This window comes from Echinops telfairi, unplaced genomic scaffold, assembly GCF_000313985.2.
Source record: "Echinops telfairi isolate 266 unplaced genomic scaffold, ASM31398v2 ScPeMD7_70;HRSCAF=299, whole genome shotgun sequence".
Taxonomy (NCBI): domain Eukaryota; kingdom Metazoa; phylum Chordata; class Mammalia; order Afrosoricida; family Tenrecidae; genus Echinops; species Echinops telfairi.
The window spans coordinates 33430705-33458387 of record NW_022103968.1 but is presented as its reverse complement, the minus strand read 5'-3'; the positions used below and the strand labels follow the sequence as shown (position 1 = coordinate 33458387).

At 48.4% G+C, this 27683-nt stretch overlaps 1 protein-coding gene and 1 non-coding gene across 2 annotated transcripts in view; both read right to left on the bottom strand.

Moving 5' to 3' along the window:
* The window catches only part of PDLIM1 (PDZ and LIM domain 1), a gene marked incomplete at its 5' end in the record, with an annotated part of 48360 nt that extends 20680 nt beyond the window's left edge, over positions 1–27680 (bottom strand). The window contains 3 exons of the mRNA XM_004701053.4: positions 2907–2991; positions 6202–6353; positions 27642–27680. Coding sequence (XP_004701110.2) covers positions 2907–2991; positions 6202–6353; positions 27642–27680 — 276 coding nt within the window. The remainder of the gene's footprint in view (positions 1–2906; positions 2992–6201; positions 6354–27641) is intronic.
* On the bottom strand, positions 16071–16205 carry LOC115870040. Its single transcript, XR_004046509.1, has one exon. It is a non-coding gene; the product is annotated as a small nucleolar RNA U109 (small nucleolar RNA).
* Positions 27681–27683: the final 3 nt, after the last annotated feature.

Sequence of the window (27683 nt, the reverse complement as noted above, 5' to 3'; positions counted from 1 at the left end):
GAAGGATGAGGGCAATGAATGTACAAATGTGCTTTACACAATTGATGTGTGTATGGATTGTGATAAGAGTTGTATGAGCCCCTAATAAAATGATTAAAAAGCTTGTGAAGCTAAAGTTTCTTTTTTCAAAAATCAAACCTTTACTTAATTCACTGTATATATATAGTTTAACACAGCTCTTTGGTGACTGACTTCGGCAGGCCATTATTGCAGAAGCATGCAGAAGCATCCCTCGATCAGTCCACAACTTCCAGAGATGTACAGCATGCTCTGGGTGGCAGGCTAAACGCAACCAGTAACCAGGTGGCACCAAGTCAATGCCAACTCATGGAGACCTCTCTGTGTCAGAGAACTGCGCTCCATAGGGTTTTCAATGTCTGGGTTTCTGATCACCAGGCGTTTCTTCTGAGGCTTCTGGGTGGACTCCAACCTACTTTATAACTGTAATTTTGCTACTGTTATGACTCATCATGTAAATGTCATGTAAATATCAGTATGTATTTTCATTGTTACAAATGAAAAGCAGTGATTAATCACAAAACTATGTAATTATATATTGTGAAACATTTATGTGTTTTCTGATGGACTGTGGCGACCCCTGTGAAAGGGTCATTCCATCCTCAAAGGGGTCACGACCCACAGGTTGAGAACCGCTGGTCTAAGGCTACATTCCTTTGGCTTTGTCTGCAACCCTACGTCCACGGGAGGGGACGCATAGCCAATCCAAGGAAAGAGAAAGCAAAACGTTGCTACACACTGCCCACTGGAGCGGAAGTCCAGGACAACGCGAGAATGGGAGATTCGGGTTTTCCCTCGGTAGAGGATTTCTCAAGAACGCATGTTCTGTACATAAAAGGAGTTATCTCAACACCCGTGGGACTACTGGTCTTTCCAGAAGACTGGGGAATTAATTCAGGGCCTGCCCTGTTGGAAGGGATGATGTCATTGTTTGGACTTGGTATTTATCACTGTCTCCAAGGAAACGAAGTAATGAGGAAATGCACACTAGGTGTGTAACTGCACTGACCTCAGATAAGCTGGGGTGTTGGTTGGCGTTACTTAAACAAACAGATCTTTCTGTGGTGGATGAACTTTGCTCAGACTCAGGCCTCCTCTCTCATTTTAAAGTGGCTGAAGTGGAAGATTTGGGGAAAATGAGAAGTGGGTAGTTTTACATACGACTAAAGAAAAGGATACTCCATCTAGAGCTTAAATTTCGACTTGAGTATGTTTTTAAATCTGAAATCAACCTTCAAAATATGAAGACAGTAATTCTATGTTTAAGATGAAAATTCAAGTACAGCACAACTTGAAATGGACAGCTAGCATGAAATGCTTGTCTACCTAATGTAAGCAAGGATTTCCAAGGTTCAAGTACAAGCTACAACACAAGCCTTCCTTGTGTGCTGTAAAATATACAAAAGCTTAACACATTACAGTGTAACGTTTGCAGCAAGTGGAATGAGCTGGCTGGGAGCCCCTGACTTCACTGTGGCATGTTTACAATGAGTTCACAAAGCTGCCTGTCTGTCGACTACCATCTCATAACTTTTTCTGAGAGGAGCTGTATAGCATACGTCCATCTCCACTTTTGAAATGATCCTCGAAGAGACTCTTAGGAGTCTGAAGTATGACTTATAGTATATTAATGAGAAAAATTGTGTATGTTATTTCTGAAATTTTAATTGAAGCCATTTCAGAAACAAATGCATGTTTTCCTTTGTTTGGAGAAAACGTGACTTAAAGCACACTGCTCCCATTTACACACACAAATACATCCAGAAGGAGCTTGGTGGCACCACGGTTAAGAATTCAGCTGCTCACGCAGAGGTGGAACTCGCCGCAGCCGTGGAGGAAGGATGGGGTGGCCATCGTCCATAGAGATGACAGCCTTGGAAGCGCTGTGGGACACTCCCTCTCTCCTGTCCTACTCACTCCCCAAAGCCCAAACTCACTGCCATCTTCAAGCCAATGCCGAATGTCCTGCACTTCACACATGTTTCTGGTTTATGTAGAAAGGATGGTAGTATGTTATCTTTTGGTTCTATCTAGATTCACCACAAAAGCTACATCAGAAGCCTCCCCGCCACCTTTTTTTCTTCTCTTATTTCAAATGGAATACTCACTCATTGTAATTTTGAAAACGCAAATAAGGAAGAAAGAAACCATCTATAATCTAACCTCTGTGAGCTCGGTAAATTAGGGATCTTTGGACAATCAACCTCCTTAGGAAGCTTATCTGCTCCACAAATTGTACACTGAATTGCCACCCCATTTTTGTAACATAAATTTTTATTTTAGTTCATTTCTACATTCTTCATTGATTGATTGATTTATGTAAAATGTAGACGTTGCTGGTTGGATATGTACTGTGTGCCAGGAAATACATCATTTCTAAATAAAGGCTCAGTAGAAGCCATGCATTCACTTGTAACAAAAATACAGACTTTTATCCGCAAACTCATGGAAACCAGCTAGGGGGGTGCAGGGAAGAGAAGCAGGGTTTACTATTAAGCTTCTCCTTCTTTCTTCCAGGATCCAGGCCTGGGAGCCCACACTTATTTTGGTCTCTGGCATGACTCACTTCTATCTGACGTCCATTCGGAGCTGAGGGTGCCTTCATTATCCCTGGAGCCTGCCAGCCCGATTCCGTGCAGGAAGGCTTCCACCTTATCATCTTCCTACTGGCCCCTTCCAGTCGCAGCCTGGGGTTTTCCAGCCCTTTCCTCCCAAAGTTCCCTTACGGGAAGAACTGAACAAGAGCCAGATCCCAGCAGCAGCAGACTCGCTGGGCTCTCTTTACCCCAGGCCTCCATGGGCAGGAAGAAGGGGGCTGTGCAGGACATCATCCAAAGTGGGAGAGCAGGTAGGGGCTAAGAGCAGGACAGGGAGGGCCAAGTACTTACTTGGGGTTCTGAAGCTAAATTCATCTTGTACGGATGACGCTTTCCTTCCTCGGTCACCAGAGGAGACCAGACTTTATGTTCAGATCTGCAACATATTAACAGAGCTGTGGTTGCATCCATGCCAAATAAGGAACACAGACTGAAGACAGACAGACGGGAAAATGCTCCCGACAGGCATGGACTACTGGAGGCATCCCTGGGTGGCGTAAATGGTTCATGTGCTCGGCTGCTAACTAAAAGACTGGAGGTTCGAGTCTGCCCCAAGGTACTGTGGGGAAAGGCCTAGAGGTCGACTTCCAAAAGCTCAGCCAACCAGGGAAAACCGTATGGAGCACCATTCTACTCTGAAACACATGGGGCTGCAGAATCAATTCAGCACCAATGTTTTAATCTAAAACAGGGGGGGGGGGTTCCGAAAATGCCGGGGGAAACTGGAACCAAAACATAATGGAATCGTACAAACGAGGGTGAGTCCAAAAGTATCGCTACAGAAAGTTTTCTTAAACTAGAATATTAAAATGTGAAGCTATTGTTTCCTAACACATCCTCCCCCTGGGCCTGCACATTTCTGAAGGCCGTGTTTCCCTCTCTCTAGCATCCTTTCCCCCTCCCCCAAAGAATTCTGCATTCTTTAATTAACACCACACCAAAACAAGTGGGGCACCCTTAAAGGCCTTCAATTGTGTCCCTTGGGGCAATATATGAGCTATTGGGTGGATGGGATAAGGTTTCCCAATGAAATTCTCATATGATAGTCCTTGCTACACTTGAAAAATGAGCACGTGTATTGTCATGATGGAAACAATTCCTGCAGGTAACTTTCCTGGCCTTTTTCAATTTTCTTAAAACTGCCTCATAATCAGTCCCTATGGTCATCCGGTGTCCTTTGAGGAAAATCTATCAGGATTATCCCTTGGGAATCTCAAGATAATTTGTTGTCGTCTTCTGAGCTGATCTCTCAACCTTGAATTTAACTGGCCCAGCAGACACCTTTTGAAGGCACTGTTTTGATGGGACTTTGGGTTTTTGTGTTTTGAAAACACCCTAATGAAACGAAGACAAATATATAACTGAGAGAACATGTCTACAGCTATCCATTCATTGAAGAGATGTTTAAAATGTTTTGTTTGGAATAAACCCACACATGTATCAACTGAAACTTGAGTAGCAATACTTTCTTACCTACCCTCATATATATAAACATTATATTCCATTTTCCCACAAACTTGCTGATGCTTATATTTATATATATATACACACACACATACATGTGCTATAAGGAGCAATGCTGGTGCTGAGGATTAGACAGTGGGCTGCTAACCACAAGGTTGTTGGCTCAAAACCGCCAGGTGCTCCTCGGGAGAAAGAGGAGACTGTCTGCCCCCATGAAGATTTACAGTCTCAAAACCCCACTCGATGGGATTGAACAGTAAAGTTGTATGTGAATGGATAGATAGAATTGCATAAAATGTGGCAAAAATAAATAAAATAAGAGTCCCTGGGAGGTATGGCGGGCGGGGAGGGGACAAAGAGGAGCTGATATGAAGGAGTTCAAGAAGAAAGAAAATGTTTTGAAACTGATCATGTCAGCATTTGTATAACACTGCTCAATGGGCTGAACTTGCTCTCTGTGGGAGCTCCCGATAAAAAGGCAAAATACAGCATTGGCAATCTGCAGACAGCGGCTATACACACACTAAAAAAGGTTTACAGTCTCAGAAACTTTATACAGGGTCACTATGAGCTGGCATCAACTCAATGCCAATGGGTAGCTTTGTTTTTACATATTCCTATGTAACTTACATTTTTACATACTACTCTGTAATTTGTCCCATGGGTTGGGTTCTGAAGTGTCCAATACACTCGGACATATAACTTTATATTTGGCCCTCGTGGTAACTCTGTCATAGGTTACTGTTAGGTGCCATCAGTCTACTTCACAGTGACCCTACGTGACAGAGTAGAACTGCCCACAGGTTTTTGTATAGTATAACCTTTACCCAACAGTACCTAACAACATCTTCAGGGGAGCAGATTCCTAGGTCCTGCTCCTGTGGAGTCGCTAGGTGGGTTTGAACCTCCAACCTTTGGGATAGAAGCTGAGCTCTTAAGTGTTTGTACCACCAACGCTCCTTATGGCAGAGTCAGAAGACGGCAGTATATTCAGTTCACAGCTGAGAACCTGAGCAAAGGATTCATGAAAAAGAGCTACAGGTGCTCAGGTTGGTGAGATGTTACAGGGCAGGGTAACATAAGATTAGAATAAAGACCCTGAACTCGATCCAATAGAAAACAAGGGGCCCTTAAAGGTTGAACCAAATCACTCCTGAAATCCTGCCCTGGCAGGACCCCATCCAAGACTAAATGAAAGGATTATGGTAATCCTACCCCAATGACGACTCCCAAGTCATGCTCCTCACTAGTCAACCTGTTTGCTCTATTTGACCCTAGTTCTCTTTTCTTTGTTGTTGGGTGCCGTCCAATCAGTTCCTGCCTCATCGTGACCCTATGCACAACAGAACGGAACACCGCCTGTTCCCGCGCCATCCCGTGATTGTTCCCATGTCCGTTGTTGCAGCCAGTGGGTTAATCCGTCTCGGCTGGAGGCAAAGATGGCGAGGCTTCATCTCATGTACTTGGCACATGTTATCAAGAGGGACGCTGGAGAAGGACATCATGCTCCTTTCTTTAGAATACTTCCGGGACACTCAGCACTTGTGGAACGTATGGAAGTCTTGCTCTGTCATTCTAACCTCCCGGTGCAGTCCCCACCACTCAGTGCACGGTGACAGCAGCATTGTAAGTGGATTCTCAGTAGTTCCCGGAAGAAACTTTGATTCCATTATGCCTAACAATAGGCTTAACTGCTTTTACCAGAATCCAAATGTTTAGTTCCAGGTTTTGGATAATGGAGTCCCTGGGTTAACGCGCTTAGCTGCTAACCAGGAGGTTGGAGGTTCAAGTCTACAAGTCTGAAGAAAGGCCTGGTGATCTTCTGAAAAACCCACCGGCCACCTGCCTTGTGGAGCACAGTTCCACTCCGACACACACGGGGTCCCCAAGAGTCAAAGTCGGCTCCATGGCAATGAGAACTGCTGTCTGGTCCAATAAAACACAGGTTGCTGAGAGAAAGAAGCTCGGACTACAGGTTAGAGGGGCAGGCTGCCACACCTGAAATCCGAATTCCGCAGGCCTTTCTGCACACCTGCAGTGTACGTGGTGTTCAGTTAGGGATGTAAGGGGTAGCACAACAGCTGGGTGATCGGAAATCAATGAACTTTTTCGCTGACCTTACCTGGCTATGGTGAGAGTCATGTTGTCTACACAACCCTTAATTTTGTTCTGAGCTTCCAAGTGGGTCATAGTGCCAGTATTTTCCCCATCAATGGCTGTGATGACATCTCCGATGCACAAGTCAGCGAGGGCGGCTTTGCTTCCGGGAGTGACCTGGGTAAAAAGGGGAGGACACACCTGTTACCATTTGTCTCCAAGAAAGCCAACAACTAAGTTACCTGGAGGTCAAGTGTCCACTGATAAGGACAGAGCATTTCACAAGGAAAGAGGCTGAGCGGCCCTGGGTATTTGTAGACTACTTTATAACTTGCAAAGAAGCCCTTTCCTATCTATGCAGTCACTGGATTCGCACAACAACTTTTCAGAAAGGAAGACGCTGTCCCTGTCTCAGACACCTGGAAACAAGCTTGGAGGGACCTTTGAGTTGACCCAAGATCATGCAACTAGCAAACGTATTAGATGATCAAACCCGTGTCAGACCCAGTCAGTATTCTCTTCCAGTGAGCCTTGTTATCACCTTAAAATTAGTTAACAATTACATTCTCCATAAACTCCACCCACTTAGCCCTGGTGTCACAGTGGTGATGCGTTGGGAGACAACTGCTCCCCTAAAGAATGACAGTCTCGGAACCCCTTGGGAGGCAGCTCTGCCCTGTGCCCTGTGGGTGGGAATCGCTCTTGGCAGTGAGCTCGGAGGGTTGTTTATGAGCTCGGAGGGTTGTTTAGTCATCTGGAGAATGACCTGTGTAATAAGATTCCACGTCTGTAAACATTTTAATTGCTAATATCGCTGATAGGGGCCCAGAAACGCTTGGAACACGACACACCAAATTGTTCCCAGTTATACGTTTCGGTCGTGTTTGTTGCCGCTTTGCATTTTGAGTTTTTCTTTTACAGGGAGAGCAAATGACTTTCGTGATTAGAAAAGGCAATAAAAGCGATGTAAAGTCGTACACACAGAGGCAATGGCGTGAACCTTCGTGAGCCCAATGTCTCTTTGGCAAGTTGGAAATGCATTTCCCTCCGAGGATGTTTGGCCACGGCTTCGCCGTCCCTCTTGCCCAAGTGAAGCAGCCTGAGTGTGCTTCCCAAACAGGGAGCAGCAGAAGCCTGTAGGATTCCCGTTCTACTCCCTTGCCACACAGGACCTCGCATGCGTTCACTCCATTTCACTTCCTGCCAGCCTAGACATTGACTGGGTGGGTTCATCCCCACGGGGTGTCTGGTGTTCTATGCATCCATGCCTCAGACGCTCGGGTTCCAGACACTAGGGAGAAGCCAGACAATTATAGCACTGGGTCTTCCATCCCATCTGCTTACAGAGAATTGCGTGTGGGCTGAATAAAGATCATGTCTCACACACAGATGCCCCACTGTTTTTTCAAGTGAATACAAGAGGCTGTTGCAATGGATGAAGTACAAATTCATCTGAAGCAAGACTAAGTTCAGAGTAGCTTGTTGCTATGAGCTACTTCCAAAACCAATAAAAATATTGCTTTCATCATTTGAAGGTCAGACGAGGCCTTGTTGGGTTTTTTTTCCCCTTCCAACATTAAAAACCATTCTTGATGGGAATCCCAGAGCCGCCCTAGCACCAGTGGAGTGCTAACACACCCAGACTCCCAGCTGTAGAGGATCCCGGCATCCCCTTGGAGGAGATCCTTGACTCCTGAGATCCCACAGAGGAGGGGCTGGTGAACATCTCGGGGTCTCTGGAAGGCTGAAGCACAGGCAAGAGACCCTTCAGAGCAAACAAACCAGGACCTAATTCTCCGGTCTTAGCCTTGTAGTGAGATTCAGGGGTTTTTTTAGCCATCATAGTGACTAATAAGCCCGTATCAAATGGGAAACACTTGACCCTTCTGGGGTAGCTGGGTCACTGGGGCCCATCTGCGCCATCGGCACCCTGGCCCCATGAAATGAGGGCTGAGTGAGTGCATCCTGGAGGGCCCATCCGGCTCGGGCACGCGATGACTTTATCAGGGAAAATTCTGCTGGAATGTGGCAGGATGTGGAAACCAGTGTGCATATCTTGACCCCCTAAGCTTCCTTTCTGGCTTTCCCACCCTCTGTTTACCAGAGGTCTCAGAAAGCGAAAGCCCTGCTCCCGATTCAGTTCTCACCAGCCTCTGGGAAAAGACACTTCATACAGGCACCAAGAGGCTGCTCCCATCTTCGTCAACAATCGCGAGCTAGCTTCTGAGTCATCTCCTCCACGGTGTACGAACAAAAGCCTCTCGTTTTCTGAAAATGACCTGGTATGACTTCGTTTCTACTTCGTGTTTTCTAAAGGAGGATGCAGACCCCTCATTTGAAAAAGGACCGTAAGAAGAAACCCAGCTGCCGTCAAGTGGGCCCCAACTCACGGTGGCCCCATAGAACTGTGCTCATAGGGTTTTCAGGGGTGGATTTTTCAAAAGTAGATCACCAGACTTTTCTTCCAAGGCACCTATGGGTGGGCATGAACCTTCAGCATTTCCAGTCAGTAGCAGCCGAGAATGCTGATCATTTTGAACAGCCCAGGGACTTGCAAAGGGGCTGTGTGGTAGTTACATAATCTCATGTCAACTTGAGAGTATTAAGAGTGAAGGGGTGGAGTCTAGCCTGTCAATCAGATCACAGCCCTATGATGCCTTCTTGTGGGCGTGTCCTTCTCAAGAGGATTCTGGGAACTTCCTCTCTCTCTCTGCCTTCATCTATCCGCTGACAAGCCATTTGGAGATTTGCGGAGACCTGAGGAAGCCATGCAGGTGAGACCAGAGGGAGCCATGCAGTGGAGATCTGCGCCAGCCTGTGATGCGTCCACTGCTTTTAGATCCACAAGACTTCACCCACCGACCTGTGATTTCCCTACATTCTGCATCATTGCATGTGGCTGTGTGAGTCTGAAGAGAGATTTATGGACTAGTGTCACATTTATGTACTGATCTGGACTGGGCTGGGATGTTTTCTCGATACACAATTACTCTTGGATATGAAGCTCTCTCTTACACACATGAATGAGTGTCTCTGGATTTGTTTCTCCAGTCACCCCTGTCTAACACAGGCCGTCAATATGACTTCATTTGATGTTGGCCCAAATTTGAGCTGCTTCTGCATGGGCAGACTATCTCCAGGGAAAGCAGCCTGAATCCACGTGAAAAATGCCTCAAACTAATGTATTGGGGCCGAATCTAACATGTTAGGGAGCAGACCCCTTAGGAAAATACCCAAACTCTTTAGCAAGGCCAGAAAGACCAGGCCTCCGTGCTCACCCTCACTGCTTCACTCCCCCACTGAGCTTTAGCTCCAGTGGCCTCTTCTAGTTCATTCCTACCTGAAGTGCCTTAGTGCCTGTTCACTGCTTCTCATCCTCCAGGTCCCAGCTTCAAGGATGCTTTGCCTGACCCCCGCCTTGAGTCATCCTCTAAGTACACGTTCTTCTTAGCACTCGATCACATTATGTTTGCGCATCTGCTTTGGGAGTTCATTCACTTAATGTCTACCTGCATGACTGCCCTCCAGCCCATGGTACGCCCGGGGGCTGGCATACAGTAGGTGCTCAATAATTCCCACCCCCCAGTGGGTGATTGCCTCCACAATATGGAGGACTGTTACATTTTAATCACGCAGCTTCATCGTATCCTTCGGAAGGAGTCTTTCAAATGGAGTTCCAAAGACCACGTCCCTCCATGTCACTGCAGCTGGTTATAACCACTCACCAAACTAAACGGATGAAATTAGAGGGCAGATTTGAGAAGACGGAAATAGAAGAAGAAAAAAGTTTTCACTGTAATCTATTCTGTTGCTGAGAACTATGGAATTTCCATCATCTGATTCAAACTATTTTGAGGGAGAGGTATCTCCGCTAAGTAGATCCCAGCAATACATCCTGGACAAGCGGGAACCCGTCCTGAAACCGAGTAATCAAGGTCTGGCCATGCTGTCTGTCAGTCTGACTCTTCTATTCTTCTCACAACAAAATGGAGGAGGAGCCAGAGCAAATCTTGGAAAGCTGCAGACAGCACCATCCAACAGGACTCGGATGGGATTGTACTTAGGGAAACAGATTAGGTTCACATTTCTCAAGGAAGCACCCACGTTCTGGAAAAAAGATCAAAACAAATAATGAGTTTGCCTTTCAAGGCTCTCAGCTGTCCACAGAAAGGGCAGCAGTTAGAACCCACAGCTATTTCTCAGGAGAAACATAGGGCAATGTGCTTCCATGAAGATTTACGGCTTTGGAAACCTAGGGAGCCGTTCTACTGCAGTCGACTCAGTGTCGATGTTTTCTTGTTGTTGTGCTTTGTTTGTTTTGTTTTCATTTGAAATAGTAATCGTGAAGACCTCACATCAACATGTAAGTTTACAGATGAGGAGGTTGAGGGGCAGAGAGCCGTGACTATGTAAGGTCACACAGCTAAAGGCCTGAGCGTGACCTTGAAAGGTCTCCTCACTCCAACTTCCATTCCCTTTCAGCTCTAACCCTACTGCCAGAGCCAAGGGAACTCCAGGGTTGCAGAGGCTGCCATGCCCTCTACACAAGGAACTGGGGCATCACATAAATCTAAGAAACTAGGTCCCTTCCAGCCAGGGAGAGGCACCTCCTCTGCTTTGTACTGAGCCAGGATCGAGTAGAGCCACCCTTATGGGATACTCCATTCATAACACTGAACTGAGAGAGAATTCTATGCCTCCAACATGGATTAGTTCCTGCCTTGAATGGGAGACTCCAATCCTTGCCCAACTGACTGTTCATCACAGTCATAATCACAGCAAGGACCATCTGTTCTTGAGTACCTACTAGGAACTGTCGTTAGGTTGTTAGGTGCATCCAGGTGCTTCTGACTAATTGTGACCCTATGTTCCACAGAAAGAAACACTGTTTCAGCCTGCAACATCCTCACAATTGCTGATACATTTAAACCTCTGTTCCAGCCACCGGTGTCAATTCATCTCTTTGAGCGGCTTCCTCTTGTTCAATGACCCGCTACTGTACTGAGTCTCTCTAAACAGCCAGGCTTGCCCTCTGACTTACCTCTGGGTAGGTTCAAACTGCCAACTTTTCAGCCAGTAGTAGGGCACTCTACCCGGGGGGGAAATGCAGGTGCTGTAACTTCCTCTGGCCCCAGCTTTCTTCAACTTATTTGAAAACAACTAAACTCACCAATTCAGCCTGGATGCATACCCATTAGCCGTGGAAAATGAAGGCCTTGGTGGCTACTAACCATAAGGTCAGAGGTTTGAACCCACCACCAGGCGCTCCTGCGGAGAAAGATGCTGCTGCTTCGTCTGTAAAAAGGTAAACGCCTTGAGTTCCAAGGAACTGGTTCTAGTGTGTTCTGTGGGGTCACTGCAGATCAGAATCTATTTGATGGCAGGGAGGTTTTTTTGTTTTACTTTTTTGGTCCTTGTTTAAAGGTGATGTTGAGGAGGCGGGAGAGAGCACCCTCGTTACAGGAACAGCATGCGGACTGGTGTGGGTGTCACGCAGGAACTGAAGGAGGAGGGAAGGGATGAGGCTGCAGACATCCAGGTCGTAAGAAGAGCCTTGTTATTTTCCTGCTTAAAAGGGTATAACAACAGCAGTTCTCAACCTGTGGGTCGTGACCCCTTTGGGGGTCAAATAACCCTTTCACAGGGGTCGCCTAAGACCATTGGAAAACACCTCTACCCTCCTTCAGGCAGGTCCGCCCACCTGCAGATATGCTGATCTGGTGAGAAAGAAGCTATCTCAACCTTCCCACTGAGGTTGGTTTTGTACGCGTTCTGTAGCAAAATGTAGCAATGTAGTTTACTGTTGTTACATTAAAACTGTTACCCATGCTACACCATGCTTCAAGACAAAATTTTATTTACTTGTTATTAAAAATTAAAATTTCACAATATATAATGGCATATTGTTTTGTGATTAATCACTATGCTTTAATTATGTTCAATTTGTAACAATGAAAACACATCCTGCCTATCAGATATTTACATGATGATTCGTAACAGTAGCAAAATGATAGTGATGAAGTAGTGATGAAAATAATTTTATGGTTGGGGGGGTCACCACCACATGAGGAACTGTATGAAAGGGTCGTGGCATGAGGAAGGTTGAGAACCACTGCTCTACTGCTCTACAATATCTGGAAGGCAGTGGGGACCAGCAAAAGATTTCCAACCTTTGTGACTGCCCTGCTACTGCCAAGAACCAACCACTGAACCTTAACTGTTGAGATTAAGTCCCTCTGCATGTCTGATAGCCTCTAATGGCAGTTCTCAGCATTCAGCCTGTAGGCAAGCCATTCTGGGTTGGCCTCCTCTGTGGACCGTTCAGCAGAGTCAATTCCACCAAAAATCAGCCAGGGGTGGGCTCTTCCAACTCGCTGGGCCAGAGCGAAAGCTGGAGGTGCATACAATGAATCCAGCCCTCTGCCTTGGCTCTGGTTCTTGTTGTGATTCACTCCCCAGCTTGCACACATTGATAGGTATCCCACCAGATCCTAGTTTCTCAGTTTCATGTACAAAACCAAAGATCTGGTCATTCTGGTCCCACAGGCTGATGACCTCAGTCCGCTCCGGATAAGACATGCACTTTCCACTTAGCCATGGTCCCCACGATGCCCTATGACCCCCTACCGCAGAGCCCCGATACCAGTTGTCATCTATCCTCATTCAACGAATGTTCTGACTGCCTGCCTCCCTAATTCCAACGCACCTAGGTTGCCTCCTGGCCTCTTCATGTAAATGAGTTGACCAGAGGCTTAGCTATGGAAAGCACAGCTCCAGGGAGAAATGTCTGGCTATGAGCACAAGAACCCAAGTTTGCACAAAACCTTCCAGACTTAGCCATTAAAAGAGCCCATTTCCTTCTCATGAGTGCCCCAGTCTGGATGATAAACTGTGTTGTCACCCTTTGGGCAGAGTTCCAAATTCTTAAATATTTGTCCAATGGCTTAAAAAGTTCTGACTCAGAGCCTTTCTTCATTATTAAAAAAAAAGAAATCGGCGCTATTCCTCAGGTTCACCTGTGGACAAGACACGGGCCAGTTTCCTGAATAATCCCATAATAAGCCTTGTCCCTTGGTGTTGGCATCTAGACCTCGGGCCAACAGTTTACTGACTTGTCAATAGTTCACGGGAGAACTTTGTTGCTTATAACAATGAGGCAAAAGTTCCCCAGGGGAGCAAGTTGAACATAGTTAGATCTCTGTGCCCCACTTCAGAGCTGTTAAGCCAGGGTCTACACAGGACTTAGGAATCTATATTTTTAAAAAGCTTCTCTGATGATTCTGGTATGCACAACATTCTGAAACATCGAAGTTTGTCATCGGGTGAGCAAATCTCAGCTCTACAAGCTTGGGCTCTAAAACTCAGCTCCCCAAGAAACGATTTCAAGGACTTCCACTGCTGGAAGGCCCTCAAGAAACAGCCATCAGAACAGTATTCCTCACTTACCAAATGGAGACCCTACTGTATTGGTCAACATCCCTAAAGGTGCTGGGCAAACGGAGTTTTGTAGAAGTGTAATTCCACGCCAGATGTCTAAACAACTCAGCATGGTTCCTATTTTGCCTTGGCCAGAAAACTCACAGCTATATGTAGTGTGCAATTACAGAAACCAACTAATTTAGAGTTCCCAGAACATTGCTCCCTTCGGCTCTTTTATGTCCCAAATATCTGTTGACTGTTATGATGGGTGCTTTTACATTTTAATGATTGCAAATAGGCATTTTGGTGTTATGAACCAACCTTCAATCCTTCCAACAAGAATTGAGGTAGCTAATGAAAGTAATGATTGTGATCATTCAGCATTTTTGAAGGCACGGCTAGAATGAAGGCATTTGGAAATTTCCGTGCAATTTCCCTACCTTGTGCCTTGGAAGCAATCGCCAATGGCCTTAAGGTATTAGGCAGAAGTTGAAAAGATTCTGAGCTTCAAGACAGAGCCAGTCCCAGCCCTGCAATTGGGCATTTAGACTTGGGAATGACATTGTCCAAATCTTTTAACTCCCTGCGTTTGTGGGCCCAGGTGATCGTACTGCAGGAGAAACTGTATGAGCCTACGTATGCAGAGGTACGCAGGTCGGTCCAAGTATATTCTATAATCATTCTCTCCGTGAACGGAGACAATAGCGTAGGTTCAGATAGTTGTCGATGAATTGTGCCCTAGCCCAGCTTCACCTCATGCCCACTTCTAAGGGGTGGCAATTCAAACAGAAAGACTTGTCAATTCTCATTGTCTAAAAGACCAACCATCATTTCCCAGGCAGGGATATCATTTAAAAAGCAGATGGCAAAAACAAGACAAAGTTTCTCAAAAGTCGCCTACCATCCATCCCCTGTGAGCCCATGTGCTTTTAAAAGCTCTGACTACCACCCTCATGAGGCGGTGGCAGTTCCATGACAGAATTCCAGGCAGGAGACCTGGGTTTGCGTTTGGCCAGCCTGGCTCTTGGGCAGCCACCAACTAACTGCCTGACAGTGAGGCTTGTTTGTTGCTATGACACTGACTGAACGGGTTGAAGATTCTGGGAACCAGGAAGAAAAGCCTGGCGATCCACTTCCCACAATCAGCCGATGAAAACCCACTGGGTCACCACAGTCCGAGCAAAACCCATCGTGGGGACGGCACTGGTCCAGGACGTTTCTTTCCCCACTGTGCATGTGGTCACCCGGAGCTGAGGGACCGACTCAGTGGTAGCTAACAGCCCCCTCCCCTTAACTCAACCCCGGGCCATTCCCTAACCACGTCACCTTGGGCATGTACCTCTTTGGGCCTCGCTAACTTCGCTTCTCAAGGAAAGCTATTTCTCAAATGAGATCCTAGCCAACATCATTGGGTCGTTGGAAGGTTAAATGAGATAATATGTTAGGGGTTTTAAAGTAATGCCTGGCAAGCAATTAGCTCTCGTTAGTAACGCACAGTAACTCAATGACAGCCACCCTCTGGATAGAGCAGCTGTAGTTGTCTGAGGCTGTCAACCTTTACCCCTCATCTTTCTCCTGTGGAGGAGCGGAGGTGTTTGCACTCTGACCTCATGCATAGCAATCCAATCCGTAATCCACAATGCCCCCAGCGTTCCCTCGGTACATTGTTGTTGTTGTCCAATCCGTAATCCAGGATGCCCCCAGCGCTCCTTCGGTACATTGTTGTTGTTGCTGTTGTTGTTGTGAGGCGCCTTCGAGTCAGCTCCAGCTCATCAGAACCCTATTTCCAACAGCAGGCATCCCTGCCCGGGTCTGGGCCACCCTCACCACTGTTCGTGTGTTTCAGGCCATGACTGCAGCTGCGGTGTCCGTCCATCTCCTTGAGGGTCTTCCTCTTTTTTGCTGCCCCTCCCCCAAGCACGATGTCCCTCCTGACACCCTGGCCAAAGCACGTGAGATGGAGTCTCACCACCCTTGCCTCTAAGGAGCATTCTGGCTGTGCTTCTTCCAAGCCAGATTTGCTCGTTCTTTTGGCGGTGCTTTGGATATTCGTCATCAGCGCCACAATTCAAATGCATCGATTCTTCCTCTGTCTTCCGTAGTCAATGTCCACTCTCACCTGTCCAACAATCACGAGACGATTGAAAATACCCTGGCTTGGGTCAGGGGCACCTTAGTCCTCACAGTACCACCCTTGCTTTTTGGCACTTTAGAGAGGTCTTAGCCAGCAGATTTCAGGGCATAGTGGCTACCGTTATTTTTCCTAAAAGAGACTCACTACATTCTGGTGCTCTTCATGCACCAGCCTTAGTGCGAGGCTCTCTGGGAGTATCCTCTCAATCCTCCTGAAATCCTAGAACGCCAGTTTCAGAAACAAACATGCTCAAGGACACGCAACCTCTTATATGAACCTAACGGTGTGAACTCAGACCAAGACTGCATTTTTCCGCATCAAGCTGTCTTTTTTTTTTTTTCTTGTGTAAGAGAAATATACTACTACTCAACCTCTACTGTAAGGTTGGTAGCCCTGAGAACTCCTTTATTAATGTAGCATGTTATGGATGTCTTCCTGCTCCTAACGAAATGAGGAGCAGATATTTCCACATGCAGTTCAAGCTGTCTTTTACTCTTGATTTGCCACAGTGAAAAATACAGCAGGGAATACAAAGCAATAAAGTTTAAATAGTTCACCATGAGCGGTAACTTGGTTTTAGAAGAGCTATCCGAATGGGGGAAAGTCCAAAAAGTTTTGCTGTTAACAAGGAAAGGGTTAACAAAGCATGAGGCCTTGTATGAAAACATTTTATTGAAGTCTAACACACATGCAGAAAATGCACAAATCATCAATACACCAGGAACAAACAAAAACCTCACTGCCATCAAGTGGATTCTGACTCATAGCAACCCTATAGGACAGAGTAGAACGGCCCCCGTGGGTTTCGGGTACTGTAACCCTTTACGTGAGTAGAAAGCCTTTTCTCCCAAGGAGCAGCTGGTGGTTTTGAACTACTAACCTTGTTGGTTAGGAGTCCAAGGCCAAGCCACCACACCACTAGGGCTCCTTTATACATATACAGCTGGGGGGATTCTCAGAGAGAAAGCACACCTGTGGAACCAACTTCCGGGAAGCTGTACCTGAACCCCTGATGCCTCCACCAATCCCATGTCCCCTTTCCATACTTTCCTCCCTACAAAGGGTGCCATGATCCCGACTGGAAATTAATTTTGCCAGATTCATTTCTATAAATGGGACCATGCAGTGTTTACTCTTTTGTGTCCAGCTTCCTTCAATATCTTATGTGTGTACCCATGCACGTCTGTGTGTGTGTGAATGGGTGTGTCATTCACGCCGTTCTGCATAGAATAGTTGTAATTCCTTGTATGCATTGCTCTCCAGTTTTACAACATATAACTAGGAAAAACCATCAGGTTGATTCCAACTCATCATGACCCTATGGGGGGCAGAGAAGTGCCCCCACAGACTTCCTAAGGCTGTAACCTTTACAGGAGGTGACTGCTACCATTTTCTCCAGTGGAGTGACTGGGTGGGTGGACTCAAACCAAGGACCTCCCTCTTCACAGCTAAGTATTTTACCCACAGCACCACCAGGGCGCCTCAGACAACTACAGCATCATGAATTATCTACTCCTATGTTGCCAAACAGGCGCCTGGTGTAGGACTGGTTATAAGTTGGGCTGCCAACTGCAGGGTCGGTAGTTCGAAACCACCAGCCAGCTGCATGGAGAAAGAAGAGGCTCTCTAGTCCTATAAAGAGCAATAGTCTTGGGACCTCACAGGAGCAGTTCTCCCCTGTCCTATACGGTCACTGTGAGTCAGACTTGGCTCAATGGCAGTGGGTTTGGTGTTGGGATGTTGCTGAACATTGTAAATGCTTACGGTCATTTAATGTGAATAATGCTGATTAGTACCCAAGAAGATGCGTCTCTATTGGGTAGATAACCAGGAGCACAGTGCTGGGTCCTACTTTATGAGTACAGCCAGCTTTGTAAGCATGAGTATTTCTCATTATTTCTTTAAGACTAATGGGGGAAAGTCCGAAAAGTTTTGCCATTAACAAGGGTTAAGTTTCCAGTTGACTGCAGTTAAGAATGGGTGGGTATGGCTCCTGCATCATTCAGATTCAATTTCTCTCTATGTATCTTATATAGGTGCCTATGTCCCTATTGTATTATTTGATATGAGGAGGTCATACCCCCAAAAATTCACTACCATTAAGTCAATGCTGATGCATCATGATGACACCCACACCCCCATCCCCCAGGGGGTTCCGGGACTGTAACTGCTGATGGGAGTGGAAAGCCCAGTCTTTCTCCTGTGAGGGGAGTCATAGCTATTACAACTAGGTCCCGAGTGCTTGCTCATGGACCTGACCTCCTACAAGGCCACTGCTCTCTTCAGAAAGTCCATTTGTTTATGGCCCCTACCAAGAAGAGAGTGGACTCTACCTGGGAAAGCACACCACGGACCTCAGTTACGGATGAGCGCCCCTACTCGCCCACGATGAGGCGGGTAACAATCGCCCACCGCAAAAGGTACTAAAAGCTGGGCAAGAAAGAAATTTGTCCCCAGTTTCTCTCCTAGCCACCCAAGTAGGCCTTTCTCAGGCTTCCCCCTCAAGGTCTCCCTTTGATCCCCACTGCTCACATGAGGATGTTCCACAGCTGGGCCCTCTACTCTCCCAGGTGAGACCATGTCTTTTGGCTTTGGGGCGAGACAGGAGTCCTGCTGGTGTTGTGGTTTACATTTTGGGCTGCTCATCACAAGGTTAGCAGTTCACCATGAAGAAAGATGAGGCTTTCTACTCCCTTAAAACCTCACCGGGCGATATGACAAAATAATAATTTATAAATTATATAGGGTTCATGAGGGAGTGGGGAGCGGGGAGGAAGGGGAAAAATGAGGAGCTGATGCCAGGGGCTTAAGTGAAGAGCAAATGTTTTGGGAATGATGAGGGCAACAAATGAGCAAATGTGCTTTACACAACTGATGTATGTATAGATTCTGATAAGAGTTGTATGAGCCCCCAATAAAATGATAAAAAACAAGAAAAACCTCACCAGGCAGCTCTGTCCTGCCCTGTGGGGCTGCTATAAGTTTCCATCGACTCCGTGGCAGTGAGTTTCTTAGTAGAGGGCAGGGAGGAGCTCCCCTCTGGAGGCTTTGAGTTCCAGAACCATGAGGGCTGAGGCCACCCCAGCCAACCCTCAGGGGTGCAAAGGGCTCTGGGATGAGGAGCACCAGACGGACAGTCCCACCTTCAGTAGATGCTGGTGCACCCTGATGTCACTTGCCAGAGCTCTGGGCTGAGACTGGCACCCCAGCCAACCCTCGGGGGCACAAAGGGCTCTGAGTTGAGGAGCGCCAGACGGACAGTCCCACCTTCAGTAGATGCTGGTGCACCTTGGTGTCACTTGCCAGAGCTCTGGGCTGGGTAACATTATTAGCGATGCCACGTTGGCAGTCCTGGCTAACCAAGACGTGGAAACAGTGACTATGCGCTAGCTTGGCTTCGTTTCCCAGCTCTGCCACGGATTAGCCATGCGTTCTCCGTCCTGGTGTCACGGGTGGTGGGGAATCCAGAAGGAGATCACTCAAGTGCATTCCTGGCACCAAGAATAAGCAAACCAAGAAAGTCAAACCCACCGCCATCGTTCCAGCTCATCGACCGAAGAACCAAACCGACTGCCACCAAGTCCCTTCCGACTCCTGGCCACCTTGGCTTTCCCAGACGAGAGCTTTATGAGAACAGAAAGCTTCACCTTTGTCCCTCAGGACACAGGACAAAAAGCAAACAGACAGAAACAACCACCACCTTAAAGCCCTCACTACCCCTGGAGTCCATTCTGACTCACAGTGACCCTACAGGACAGAGTAGAACTGCCCTGGGGACCTCCAAGACTGTCACTCAGTGTTCTCAACCGTCCTCATGCCGCGACCCTTTCATACAGCTCCTCATGGGGTGGTGAGCCCCCAACCATAACATGATTTTCGTTGCTATTTCACCACTGTCATTTTGCTACTGTTATGAATCGGGCGACCCCTGCGAAAGGGTCATTTGACCCCCAAAAGGGTCGCGACCCATAGGTTGAGAACGGCTGCTGTAACTGTTCAAACTGCAGACCTTCTGGTCTGCAGCCCACAGTGGAACATGACAGCACAGGGCTCCTACCCCCCAGAGTAGGCACGCAACCTGTGTGAGCTATCCATATAGTGTAATGAAAGCACAAATTAGCCAATGGGCTCTGAAACCCAGCAAATTCAAGTTCATTCCTCACTCGTGTTATGACAAAACAAACCACGCTCACGGCCACTGAGTCCATTCCGAGTCCCAGCGACCATCGAAGACGAACAGAACTGCCGCCGGGCTTCACATGCGGTACACCTTTACAGGGGAGCAAGACGTCTCGTCTTTCTTCCTGCAAAGCAGCTGGTGGGTGCAAACAGCCACCTGGTGAATAGTAGTCCAACATGCAAACTCGCTAGGACACCAGGGCTCCTCAGCTGCATGACGCAGGCAGACTCCACGCCTCAGTTTCTTCTTTTGTGAAGTCGGACTCTTATAATTGGCACCCCCTCAGAAGATACTTGTGAGCATTACTGAGAAACCACTGAGAAGAGGTCTTGGTGTGCAAAGAACCTTATATATGTTTTAACTATGGTAACTATGACAGCTGAAAGAAACATTACTCTAGTTCCTCAGGAGGAGACCTGGTAGTGCAGTAGTTCTACATTGGGCTGCGATCTGCAAGGTCAGCAGTTCGAAACCACCAGCTGCTCCTTGGGAGACAGACAGGGCCTTTTACTCCCGGAAGAGTTACAGTCTTGGAAACTCACAGGGGGAGTTCTACCCTGTCCTATAGGAATTGTTGACTCAACGGCCGTGAGTTTGGGGGGTGTGTGTGTGTGTGTGTGTGTGTGTGTGTCTATTTAAATACAAATTCATCTGAAAACATCCCAAAAGTCATAGTACGTTTTCCCAATCAAGACGCAGTGAAGACTGTTAAATAGTACCAAGGAGAGGCTGAATACCTTTTAACAACAAAAAATTGTTTCAACAAAAAATTGTGGAAAAAAACATGGCTGTTAACCGCCTTGTTACCTCAGCACCGGCAGCCCCGCGTTACCGAGTGGAACGGCTCCGTAGGGTTTTCTTGGCTCTAGCCAACGCATTTGTTTGCTTGTTCATTGTTTTATTTTATCTTCACGGGAGACTGAGCCCCATATAGGGCATGTGACAAGCCCAGGGCGGCTCAGGGAGGCGCACAGGACGGGGCCCCTGCCTGAGGCTCTGCTGTGAACACTTTCCTTGGCACCAAGAGAAGTCCCAGGAGTTTCCACCAGGTTTCCCCTGACCCCTTCTAGAAGTTGAGTCAGCATTTTCAATGGAATTTTCTAACAGAGCCACTGTTAGAACCAGTTGCTCCCCTCGTCCACACAGGGAAGTTAAGAGGTGGCTCCGTCAATAAAACGCTGTGCAAACTCAAATAAGCCACCTAACCTGTGGACACCTGAGTGCCAGCCTGTGTAAAAGGTGGGGGATGGCATCCTTCCTCTCCCCCTTGGAACCACCTTGAGGCAGGGCCTGGGGTGCACAGCTTGAAAGCTAGTCCTTGACTCCTCCTGACGTTTCCCCCAAGCCCGGGAACTGTGAGGCTGGTGGTCAAAGGATAACCTCACCGCAGGCACCTGCCAGACTGCAGTCTCTCAAAGGCATGCTCCTCCCCTCGCTCCTCCTGAAGACAAAGCCGTAAGGCAGGCATCCAGGAGGGGTTAGGACAGACGGTCCGAACTTGGGGTGGACTCAAACATTCACATACCTGTGATGCGCTTGGACTCCCCCTTAGGTCAGCTGTGATCAGCTGGAGCAGCTAGAGTTTCCCAGGTAATCAATGGTACAGACTAAGGAGCTGCCAAGCAACGGTCATTCGTACATAATGACCCCATGTTAGACAGTTCTTGCCTTTCATAATGAGAGGGACTTGACTCCCATGTGAAATGACGTGAGGCTGAAAGTAACACTGAAAAAAATCAGAACCTACCCTCTTGTTACAAAGTACCCATCTTTTAAGTAGGCTGGAGTTACCTTTTAGCACTAGAGACACTTGAGGGGAGTAGGGGAGAGGGGGTTGATTTGGGCGCGGTGGGGGTAAGGGAATGGGGGTGGGGGTGGGCGTTGGGATGAGGTTTTCTACTTCCGGTAAAAATTTCCCATCTCAGAAACCCACGTGGGCAGTTCTACTCTGTCCCATAGGGTCCCTACGAGTCCGAAGGGGCTCGAAGGCCATGCGTTTGGTTTACTTCTTTTTTATTTTTGTGGATTGGGAGAGACACGATGGAGCCCTGGCGGCACTGTGAGTTAGGCATCGAGCAACTCCCCAGAAGGCTGGCGTTTCAAACCCACCAGTCAGTCACTCGAAGGGAGAAAGGTGAGGCTGCCTGTTCCCATAAAGACGCACAGTCCCGGAAACTACCTCCGGTCACTGTGCGCGGGACTCGTCTCCGTGGCACTGGGTTTTGTGCTACGTGGACGTCCCTGGGTGATGAAATGAGTCAAGCACCTGAAAGTTGAGGGGTTCAAACCCACCCAGAGGTGCCTCAGAAGAAAGGCCCGGCCACCTGCTTCGGAAAGGTCCACCTTGAAACCCCCATGGGACGCAGTTCCACTCTAACACACGCGGCCGCCATGAGTTGGAACCACTTCCACTGCAACACGCTTGGTCTGGGTGACACGGGAGCAAAGGGCACAGCCCTTTCCTTGAACCCACGTGGCTCCTAGTAAGGGCTCCTGGGGCTCCCGCGGAGCAGCCCCTTATCTCGGGCCACCCCTTCCTGTGTTTGGTCGTTGCTGGCAGAGAAGAAGCGTCAACATAAACGGAGCCGTCGTTTTGGCCCTGCGCGCGGTGTGGGTTCGCCGAAGGCTTCCCTTGAAAGGACAGAGAGGAAATAAGACAAAGCGCACACTCCCAAGCTCACGGGGAAAATAAAATACAATTAAATAAAGCTCCCGGAGATGGACAGCCGCCCGTGTGGAGCGGGAAGGGGCAGGGGCAAACTCTCAGGGCACTGGAACAAATGTATGTCCACATCGTCACCGTGGCCAAGGTTGGGCCTTCATGGGAACAAAGCGAGCTCATATCCACTAAACTTGAAAAGCTGGATTGAAATGTTACGTTTATCACAATAACAGAAGAAACCAGTGAGAAAGAAGCTACACACACACACACACACACACACACACACACACACACACACACAGAAAGCCATGCTTGTAGTACTTTCATTCAAGGGCAGTGGTGGTTCAGAATTCGAATGGATTTTCCCCTTCCATGTGAGAGACCCCTGCTCACATCCTACGCACCCACTCCCCACACCACCCACCCACCCATCCACCTCCATCTGTCAATACAGGCTTGTGTGTTGACTGGCCTCTGTTTCAGGGAGCCTCCAAGGTTAAGATCACACCCAGAAGATAGGCCTGGCCATCTCCTTCCAATGAAAACCCGCCCAGTCGCCAATAACTGGATCCACAACGGATGGCAGGGTGGGTGTGGCACTGGGCAGCATTTTGCTCTGTTGGGCATGTGGTCGCCATGAGTCAACACAGCAGCAGCAGTGGCAGCTACCAGCAACAAGGTTCTGTTCAGAGGCCCATAAAACCAAGCTCTCAGTTCAGGGTCCTCTGTAGGTGGTAAACTGACAATGAAGAGCAAGGCAATGGTCACCCCAAATTAAGGATTACATTTAGAGAGCTTCTGAGGTGCTGGCAATGGTCTGTTTCCTGGAGTAGGTGGTGATGATACAGGTGTTTGCTTGATAATCACTTTCTAAGTATGGATGCCCTACTTCTTAGCGGCACAGTGGGTTGTTGACATGTTGATTTGCTAAGGGCAAGATCAACAATTCAAACCCACCAGTCTCCAAGGGAGAAAGACGAGCCTTTTCTCCTCCCGCAAAGAATTACCACCTCGAAAATGCAATGTAGTAAAATGCAATTTAGGATCGCTATGGGTCACAATCGACTCCAAAACAGTGGCTGACGGGCAGAGCCATGGGGGTACTGTTGGGTAAGCACTGGGCCGAAAAACAAAACCAAACTCACTGCTATCCAGTGGGTGCTGACCCATAGCCACCCTTCAGGGCAGGATAGAACTGCCCCGGTGAGTTTTCGAGACTGTAACTGGTTCCCTGAGTAGAAAGTCCCATCCTTCTCCCGCCGAGCAGCTGGTGGTTTCAAACTGTGGGCATTTCGGATCACAGCCCAACACAAAACCACTATACCTCCAGGGACCCTGAGCCCTGGTCAGTGGTCACCACATAAAAAGGTCAGTGGTTGGAACTCACCAGCCATTCGAGGGAGAGATGAGGCTGTCTCTCTCTCAGAAACCCTATACAGGGTGGCTATGTGCCAGAATGGGCTGAATGACAGGTTTTTATGACTTGTATTTGTATTTAGCCCACACAGTTAAAAGAGAAGGAAGAATTTTTACATCATCTTTAGCCCACACAGTTAAAAGAGAAGGAAGAATTTTTACATCCAGAAACTTCTGCAATTTAACACCTGGCTTGAGCCAACACCAGAACAATGCACACAAGAGAAAGCAAACGTGGTTATTTAAGTAAAAGGCACTCCCTCCCAGCCTAACATGCGGTTAGCATTGGGGTGGAGCCTCGAGGTCTGTGTGGGCAGAAACAGACTAGCAAGCACCTTTGGTCCAGCTGTGAATCACCTTCATCCCTTTCACTGTTTACAAGCATTCTCACTGCCCTTATTCACAGTCCAAGGCCCTGGGTCATCCTCATTAGAAAGATAAAGAAGTGAATCTCAGGGTCAGGAGGCTCACCCCAGTGACACGCAGAAACCACCAGACTCCTCGCCCCCGCTCCCGCCCCCCACCCCAAGATCCCTTCAGGTAAGGGCAGTTCCATTCCTGAAGTTGAGCGGGTCCACACCTTTCTCAGGTGGAAAGAAGGAAATGGTGAGAAAAGTAGTTTACCATCAGTGTGAGAAAGTTAACCTCCTCGAAGGCACTCTCTTTTATTATTTTTTTATTTTAATAGTTTTGCTGGCCTATCCTTCGCCTACCATACAATTCAATGGTTTAAATGTGTGGGAAAGAGTTGTGCAATCCTCACCACCACCCATTTTTGAATATTTCTTCATTCTCATACTCATTCTTATTCACTTCCCCATCTCCCCACCCAACCTACCCTACCATAACCCTAAGGAACTATTAACCTAGTTATTGTCCTCTAAGTCACTTTCACTTTTCCACTCCAGATTAGTTTCTCTGTCTTCCAGTGTGTGTGAGGGGGGGGGGGGATGGAGAGTGGCTTCCCTGTCTAGATCATGTACACTTTGAGAATGGAGCTGGGTCCTCTCTCATTTCCGGGACCTCAGTGCTTTGTATAAGGAGACCTAGAGGTGCAGGGGCCTGGGGGTTTGGGTGGTTACCCTCAGGGTCAGACCCACCAGCTGCTCCCATAAAGATTTACAATCTCCAGACCTTCACTACTGTTAACGTGAGTTAGATCAACCCCCTGACAGCAGGAAGGATTGTGTCTAAAGACTCGTGGGTGGAAAGCGCTCAGCCACTAACGGAAAGGATGACATTTCAAAGCCAACTAAAAAATCCAACCCAACAGAGAGGGGGTGTGGAGTTGCTTCTGAAAGTCACAGCAATGAAAACTGTGTGGAGCCCAGAGCCCAGGGATGCCCTAACACACACAGGGCCAATCATGAGTCAGCGTCGACTCAACAGCAGCGGGTTCGGTTTTTGCTTTTTAGGCTTTTGCACAGTAGCTCGTGGCCGGTGCTCATTAAACAAGTTCTGGTGAGTGAAAGAAAGGATACAGGGAGGCACAAACGAATGGGGCTTTCCACCGCGCACCACACCAACATTCCTGCAGCTTTCAGGTTTGGGTGGGTTTTTTTTTTTTAACAGATAAAATGACAGGCTGTAACTACCCTTTGAACAGATTGCCAATACATCCTCTCCACTACTATAAAAAAAGGTTTCACGTCATACATAAATCTCCAAAGTGGAGAGGGCTGGCAGGTTAATTATAGACACAAAGAGCAGAGGCAAACGGCTATGAGGTAAGCGCATCTAAATGTGCAGAGGCGATGCCTCCCCAGGGCCAGCATGTATTAATAAGTCGCAAGGGTTGACCCACACGACCAAGTACCACTCAGTGCCAGCCTGGGGAAAGGTGCAGGCCCTGCCATTGAGGAATGCTGCTGGTGGCTGCGAAGACCACGTGCACCTCAGAGAATAATCAAAGGTGTCTGGCAAGACATGGTGTGCAGGTGAAGGGGAGGGCTAAGAACTGGGGCGCCAGCTCCTTTAGCCCATGGACCATTCAGAAGAGGCCTCCCAAGTGGGACAGGCCCACCAGGAAACAAGGGTGACCCAAATCTCTCCAGACAACTAGTCAATACTGACTCCTGGTGACCTTGAACGTCAGGGTAGGGCTGCCCCTGTAAATTTCCTAGAATGCAACCCTGGAGAGCAGAAAGCCTTGTCTTTCTCCCTCAAGAGTAGAGGGTGGTTTAGAACTGCAGACCTTTTGGATCACAGCCCAACGCCTAACCACTACTCCCCAAGGGCTAAAGAGATTTCCCGGCCTCCTCTTAAAGAAACTTTGAAAAGGCCCTGAATTTTTCTCCTGTACCTCCTATCTTCTTCATCAGGGGCTACAAGGCGGGACTTAAGTCAAAATGACCTATAGACACTTTTCTGGCCTGCTTAAGGGGAGAGTTTGGGACGCTGGGGAGGGGATTTTGAGCTGTGATTCAGGAGTGGATGAGGCCAAAGAGTGAATGCTGGGCCTTCGGGCAGGGTGTGGCCACCAGCCTCCGAGCTTCTGCTCCCAAAGTCAGGCGCTTGGGGGTGGGAACCCTCAGCGGGACATCAGTGAGAGTTGGGACCACACTAGATGGGCTAACTACTATGTTAATGAGAGGTTGTCGGTTACACACACACACACACACACACACACACACACACACTGGCCATCTGCTCCCTTGAAGCTGATTAACTAGGAAACCCCGTTGAGCTGTTCTACCCTGTGACCACAGTCCTCTGGGGTCACTAACAGAACTTTTTTTTGGGGGGAAAGGGGGACACCTCAAAACAGATGGCCAAAACCTGGGCCTCCACATGCGGATCTAAGTCTTCCGGGTTTCCACTGTGTTTGGGAGTGCTGGAGTTAGAAGTCTTGGATCGAAGTTGAGCCCTTTCAAACAGATGAGACCCTATAATTGTTCAAGCGCTCAGGCAAACATGCGCACACACCTAAATACACCCCGTCCGATCCCAGGACAAGCTCCCGCCATTCCCTGGGGGGAAATGCGGCTGGTAGGATGATCCTTCGAGAATGTCTCATGCAATGACACATGGCCACCACCCGTGAGAGAGAGAAAAATGGCTCACAAGATGACTTGGGGGCTTGTTTATGTTTCCAAATACCCAGCTCTTCTCCTAAAGGCAGAACGGGTCAAGTCCCAAGGGTAAGACATTAGAGGTTTCGGGGGTTGCAGTTAATCGCACAGTCACCGGCTCACCCAGTCCCCCTCAATGTCCAGGTCTTCCCAGACGCTTCCAAAGTGCTGTCCGCCCCCAGAACCGCCGGAAGGACCGCGAAGTCCCATCGATCGCCTGCGCGATCGATCTGCAGGGACCCCCTTGGGCTCGCGGTTTCACAAAGGCGCGTCCACTCGCGGGCCGCGTTTCCGGGGCGCAGGGACGAAAACTGGCTGCTCTTTCCCCACCGGCCCCTCCCGGAGCGCAGAGCCCGGCACCGGGCGGTGGCAGCGGCCGGCCGAGGCGCGCGCAGGGGGCTCGGCGCACCGCACGCCCGGCGCACCTGGACGCGCAGCCCGATCCTGGCTGCGCACTGGGCGCCCGCAGCTGGCATCCGCGGCCGCGCGGACGAGGACTCGCGACCCCGAGGCGCGCCGGCACCTAGCCCCGGGGCGTCCCGATCGCTCGCTCGCTCTCGCGCGCGTCTCTGGCCGCGCTTACCCGGGAAATGGCGAGCGGCTGCTCGAAGTCCTTGCCTCCCAC